Source organism: Lolium perenne, chromosome 5, assembly GCF_019359855.2.
Source record: "Lolium perenne isolate Kyuss_39 chromosome 5, Kyuss_2.0, whole genome shotgun sequence".
Taxonomy (NCBI): domain Eukaryota; kingdom Viridiplantae; phylum Streptophyta; class Magnoliopsida; order Poales; family Poaceae; genus Lolium; species Lolium perenne.
The window spans coordinates 202,611,682-202,618,556 of record NC_067248.2 but is presented as its reverse complement, the minus strand read 5'-3'; the positions used below and the strand labels follow the sequence as shown (position 1 = coordinate 202,618,556).

The 6,875-nt window shown below is 45.8% G+C and overlaps 1 protein-coding gene across 1 annotated transcript; it reads right to left on the bottom strand.

Moving 5' to 3' along the window:
- Positions 1-987: 987 nt before the first annotated feature.
- On the bottom strand, positions 988-4,663 carry LOC127298141 (alanine aminotransferase 2). The gene is made up of 15 exons (XM_051328082.2): positions 4,613-4,663; positions 4,453-4,503; positions 4,186-4,236; positions 4,026-4,091; positions 3,874-3,935; positions 3,611-3,689; positions 3,351-3,455; positions 3,149-3,259; positions 2,752-2,889; positions 2,486-2,560; positions 2,256-2,376; positions 1,994-2,148; positions 1,783-1,857; positions 1,434-1,637; positions 988-1,313 (listed from the first exon to the last, which is right to left on the bottom strand). Exons 1-15 carry the CDS (start codon positions 4,661-4,663, stop codon positions 1,173-1,175), a joined length of 1,485 nt encoding a protein of 494 aa, XP_051184042.1. The 3' UTR covers positions 988-1,172.
- Positions 4,664-6,875: the final 2,212 nt, after the last annotated feature.

The window sequence follows — 6,875 nt, the reverse complement described above, 5'->3', positions numbered from 1 at the left end:
ATGCGGCTAATTTATGATACAAAAAATTGAAACATGGGTTTCAGACATTTTCATGAAAAATCCTTTACACAAGTGAGCTATCTCAATCGAGGTTTCATAGATTTCAAGGGAAATGAGCTAGGGTTTAGATTTTTGAAAATGTAAAGTGTCAAATACTTGACCAAAGCTTCATTTTGGAGTGATTAATAATGATCTCAACCTATGTTATCAATTTCATATTTTTGAACTTATTTTTTATGGTTTGTATTAAATCTTGCAATTTTTAATAATAATATGAATATTATTTCGATAAATAGAGAGAATTCAAATTGACACTATGTAGGTAGAATAGATGTTAAGGATAAATATTTGGCTCATTTGGACAAGGTCTGAAAAAAACTTGCTTAAAAATGGGGCGGTTTACCCTAGCTATGGAGCGCATTTGGAGCACATTTCTCATGAGTATGTGTATGATTTTTTTGCTTTGCAAAAGGGACAAGATTAATCAAATAATGTGTATAATATTTGAGAAAACATTGGAACATCATACAATTCAGCGACATGACCGCCCTGGTGGAGGAGGTGACCGGCGGCGAGCACCGGTACGTCGGGTACGCCTGCTCCGCCTTGCAGGAGTCCTCGCACGAGTGGCTCCGGGTCGGCCGGAGCGTGCAGCTCGGCGCGCAGCCAGCGCCGTCCACAGCAGCGAGCAGCAGGTGGCTCGCCGCCAGCGCGAGTACCAGCAGGGGGCAGCTTCCGGTGGACCTTAACATCTTCTGTAAACTGTTTCTCATCGATCGAGTTGCATGCGATCCATGCGATAAGCGAAACCAGTTGATACAAGCCGTGCCGTCGTGCAACTGAAACAAGCTTCGTCCTCGTGAGCGCAAGTCAAACAGAGGCGGCGGTGGACTGAGGACAGCTCGGAGACGGCAATGCAAGAGAGAAGACATGTCAAGGACTCAAGGATAAGCGAAACCAGTTGATACAAGGCGTGCCGTCGTGCTACGGGCATTTCAAGAAATCTTCAGCTAATCGCTTTTATTAGTTGAAAAGGTGAGTGCCTGTCAGTTGCAGAAGTTTTACTAGTAGCACAACACAGGCTTAATTTACAGGGAGCCAAGAGCACAGCGCCGTCAGAGTTCAGGCCGGCCAGTGGTTCATGCGTGGCGCAGCTGCAGATCCGACCCATATCAGCTCCGGTCACGGAACTCGTTCATGAAGGCCTCATGGAAGGACTTGAGGCGTGGGATCATCTCGTTGATCTTGTCCTCGCCGGGGAGGATCGTGCACCGGATGTGCCATGTCCCGGTGGCGATGTTGCGTCCAGAGATCTTGTCGCGTCACGGGCATTTGCAAGAAGATCAATGCCAAATTCAGGACACCACAGTTTACAATGTGATATGCAATCTTTCCCCCACATTGATTTTGTTTTACTGATGTCAGAGTCTAACCTGGTGGAACCCAGAGCCAGGGACGACGGCGATCCCGGCGTCGTCGAGGAGGCGGCACGCGTAGAAAATGTCAGGGGAGACGCCCTCGGTCTTGGCAGCTTTGATCGCTGCCGCAGGTAGGTGGATCCTGGGGAAGAGGTAGATTGCGCCCTCTATCTTGTTGCAGGTCACGCCTTCCAAGCTGTTGAACGCCTCCTCCAAGGTCTGCAACAAAGACAAAGAGCGAAACTACAATGTTTCAGGGCATGCAAAGCTGGTTTTTCTTCAGTTTCATCCTAATTCCGATGGAGGAAGAAGAAAGACGGCGTGGCTGTGACACCAAACTGCACGTAGGAGGAATGGAGGATACCTTGGCACGATTGACCATAGATGACTGAATGTTTTCCTTCTCGGCCAAAAATCTCTCAAAACAATCATCCCCTATCTGAAAATATCAAGATAAACTTGGTAAAATCACATGCCCTTTTTTCATGATGCTGCTTGTACAATAGTAATTTCAGGATACAAAACATACATTAAGTAAAATAAATTTCGGTGAACATGGGAAGGGCAGGACAAACCTTAGGTGTATCCATAACTAGGCTGGTAAGAATTTGGCCACCTATGTTGGGGCAAAGAGTCACAGAGGCCACCTTGCAAATCGCACCAACCACATCTTCTCCAAAACCGCATATCTCCATGTAGCCTCCCCTTCTGCCACATTCTCCAGAGTACCCTGCAAGAGTTCAAGTGATGAGAGAATAACCAGTGTTCTTCTACCAATATCCCTGAGGCTTATTTTGTCGAGAACGTGAACCGTGTTTTTGATGTACGGAGATTTACCCATTGAAACCGAATGGTATGACACTATAGAGATGTCATTCGCGTTGTACCCAAGGGATCTGGCAACTTTCTTGAAAGAATTGAACTTCTTATGGTCCACATATATGTTATCTTGATATACCTGCAAACATATATAGATAATTAACCAAAACTCATCATTAGCAATAGCTGAACTTGCAACAAATGCAACTTGCAGAACGAACTGGATATGCCATTCAGAAAGGACAAACCTCGTCGGCAAGTAAAACTAAACCTTCTTTCCGACAAAATTCCACTATCTCCTCCTGGTTGGTGACAGACATTACCTACAGCAGAGCATGGAAATGTTGAACAAGAAACTTTGTACTTTGCCTGATAGTAATTCTACGATGCAGGATACCTCCAGCATTTCAGTTTGGGTTTACTCTTTTAATTTTCAGCTAAACCTTTTTCAGATATGTATTGTATTTTCCAATTCATGTATAGTATTGTGATATATATGTATATATTGTCATACCTGTCCAGTAGGATTTCCAGGATTTATGACCACCATGGCTCGAACAGTCAAACCAGATATACGAGCCTCCTCCAAACACCTCTTTACTTCGAAAATCTCAAGTCCCCAATCACCATCCTCACTAAGGTTATATGGTATCTAAAAACTCAATTCAGTAACTCGGTCATTTCTTGCATGTAATAAAATTAGCACTACTTTTACATCACCATCCCCACTAAGGTTATATGGTACCCAAATACTGATTTCAGTAATGGTCCTTTTACACACATTCGAACATTCCTGTTTTACAGTTTCTTTTCGAGACAAAATATCAGCCATCTGATTATAAGTTTGAGATTCAATGAAGAAAGTTAGTCCGAGGAATTGCAAATGTTGCATGATTTTTTCATAACCATACCATCGTTCCACCATGGAGTATAATGGAAGCCGAGTATAGTGGATATTCAGGTAAAGGGCATAAAATTCCATCTTCCTCCGATCTTATGAGCATCTGCAAAGTCAAGTTTATCTGCAAGGAAGAAAGAAAAAAAGGTAGCCATGTTTAGGATATCCGGATGTGATGGATCTCTCTTGAGTGCTGCAGAGTAATAGAGTACTACCGCTGAACTCGCTCCATCTGTTAGAAAAATGTCTTCTGGCCTTGATGGATAACCATCTCTCCCAGCGATGCCATCGGCGACTGATTCGCGCAAGCTTTTGATTCCCTGATCATGATAGAAAAATCAAAATAATCATTCCGAATATGATAGGAAAAATATATCGTCATTGGACAATAGGACAACTCTGAAGCCAGGACATTCTGGCATACTGATACTGGCCCAAGACATCACACTACTCGAGCATGTACTCCAACAAGTACCTGACTGGCAGTATATGGGCCGGAGTCTCTGCCAGGCATTGCCTCGATAATCTTTCGCGCTCTTTTTATGGCGCATGCACTGTAATATTAGATTGAGACAGTGTTTGTCAATTTTCCGTCAGTCAAATATTGTGTCGTGAATCGTGATGCGAGTTTTTTCTACTAGAAAAAGAAAGAATTACAGTGCTTGTTCTGTTTTCTTTTGAATGATTGTAGCAAGATATATGCCAAAATGAAATCGAGCTATATATTTAGTGTCCAACCTGAATAACATACGAGTCTCGTCTCTCTCCAGGAGGGTTGGGTTGTCACACAGAGAAAGAACCTGAAGGCAATATATCAATTGGCATGAAGCATCGATGTCGTATTTAACCAATTTAGTATGTTTTTAATAAGAGCGCGTAAGAACTGTAACCTCGCGAAAGAAAGTTATGGGTTGCTGACCGAGAGCCTGGGGGTTCCCAAGATTGCAGTATATTATCTGCTAGAAGGAAATTACTTATATATCATAATTTATTTTGACCAGAATCACTACTAGCTTGGAGTATATAACACAATTGATGGCAAGCACGCACCTCTTCGAATGGGCGAGAACCTGGATTTTTCTTCAGCTCCTCCTGCAGGCGCTGGATGATAGAAAGCCAGGCATACAAGAAAATAAGGTTTATAACCAATGTTTCCACAGAAGTGTAACATCATCGGGTGCAGAATGGAGTAGATTACAGGAATCTCTGTGTGCGCTTACACTAGCTAGTGGTGTACGTATAATCTACATTAGTCAAAATTAATAGCTGCGGAGGTGTCTGCACTCTGGAGAGTGCAGGGTAGATTCTTAGGATTACCTCAGCGAGCGTAGCAATATCGCCGCAGGGCTCATAGTTGAACGTCTTGACCTTCAAACGGAGCCATATGTACATGTTAAGTCCATCTATTTTTCATGTATAAGAACAGAACCGTGGCTTGCATTTAGTGCAAAAAGAAGGATGCATGAACGAGCCGTACCCTGGGATTTATGGTCTCCGCTGTGATGGAGGCGGTCTTGTTGTACGACATGGCGCCGGCGAGGAGCAAGCTGGGAGAGCAGGGAGGCTGCGTGGTTGTGTAGCTGGGGCAGGAGAACCATGGGTGAAGAAGGAGAGGAGCTTAGGCGGTGGCGGTGGGGAGTGGGCAGACCGCGGCTGCCACGTCCCGGGTGGGAACAAGGCTCCGAGTCTGGGCCTCCGCGTCGTGTAAGCACGCCCGCGCGCTGAGGCCTGAGGGCATGGCATGCGTCAACGAGTCCGTGTGATTTTGTTGATTTGTGCCGCATGCGTGCCCCGCGGCGGCGGCCATCCGGCACGCACGATGCGCCGCCCGGCGGGAATCAGAATCCAGGGGCTCTGCTAAATAGACATCCATCCATCAAAGGAATTGCAAGCTACTCTACTAAATAACTATTTTTTTATTTTTTTTATGAAATAGCGGAAATCCAATTCGGCCTACAGGTGGTTTGGTCCGTTTAGTTTCGTCCATCATCATGTTTTTCGTCCGTCCGTTCCAAACTTGTGTCCGTTCAGCCCACGTACAGAGTTCCATCCAAAGTACAACTGCCTAGCTAGCCAGGTCTTGCCTGCATCATGTTTCTAAATATGTGCCCGGTGTCCCGTCCCAATCAGCTTGTCACAATCGCACCATAAAAAAAGATCGATTAATTAGGTTTGCAGCCCAAATAGCTCTCGGCGGAATCGATAACAGGTATGGGCGAACGATTTATTAGTCTTTCAGCACGACTACTCAGCTCTCGATTCAGCGACAATGGCGGTGCAGGCGAGGATGGCCTGCTTCTGCAGTCCGTATGTCCCCCGGAGACCACGCGTGCAGGTCGGCGGCGCAAGGCCGCAAGCTAACCATGCTTGGTGGCGGGAGCTTGGGGTCACGTCCGTGGCAGCCCAAGACGAGCCAACGCTAGCTCCAAGATGGGTGATGACCCACAAGTATAGGGGATCGCAACAGTCTTCGAGGGAAGTAAAACCCAAATTTATTGATTCGACACAAGGGAGGTAAAGAATACTTATAAGCCTTAACAACTGAGTTGTCAATTCAGCTGCACCTGGAAAAGCACTAGTAACATGGGTGATGTGAAAGTAGCAGTAATATGAGAGCAGTAGTAACAGTAACACAGCAGCAGTAGCAGTAATATGAGAGCAATGGCACCAGAAAATAGTGGATACCACTTCCAATGTCATGTAGAACGAGTGTATGATGATGAAAGATGGACCGGGGTTCCCAGCTATCTACACTAGTGGTAACTCTCCAATAACAAGTGTTGGGTGAACAAATTACTGTTGGGCAATTGATAGGATTGAAATAGCATTAAGACAGAATATCAAGTCTATTAATCATGTAGGCATGTTTCCCATATATAGTCATACGTGCTCGCAATGAGAAACTTGTACAACATCTTTTATCCTACCAGCCGGTGGCAGCCGGGCCTCTAGGGAATCTACTGGAAATTAAGGTACCCATTTTAATAGAGCACCGGAGCAAAGCATTAACACTCCGTGAAAACATGTGATCCTCATATCTAAGCCTTTCCCTCCAGTTGTCCCAATTTCTGTCACTTTGGGGCCTTTGGTTCCGGACATAGACATGTGCATACAACTTGTAGATACAATCTAAGCAATAAGTATAGAGCTTAAATCTAAGATCATGCCACTCGGGCCCTAGTGACAAGCATTAAACACAACAAGATTGCAGCAACAATAACTTCACAAACTTTGTAGATAGACAATCATAACGTAACAATCCATCGGATCCCAACAAACACAACACCGATTACATCAGATGAATCTCAATCATGTAAGGCAGCTCATGAGATCATTGTATTGAAGTACATGGGGGAGAGAATACCAACTAGCTACAGCTAGAACCCGTATTCCATGGGGGAACTACTCACGGAGCATGATGGAGGCGATGGCGTTGATGGAGATGGCTTCCGGGGGCACTTCCCCGTCCCGGCAGGGTGCCGGAACAGAGACTTCTGTCCCCCGAATTGGAGTTTCGCGATGGCGGCGGTGCCCCTGGAGTCTTTCTGGAGTTTCGTCAATCGGTATCGCGTTTTTAGGTCGAAAGGGCTTATATAGGCGAAGAGGCGGCGCAGGAGGGGCGACAGGGTGGCCCCACAGCAGGCCGGCGCGGCCAGGGTGTAGCCCGCGCGGCCCACCTGTGTGGTGGCCCCCTGGCTCTCCTCCGACTCCCCTTCGGTGTTCTGGAGCCTCCCGGGAAA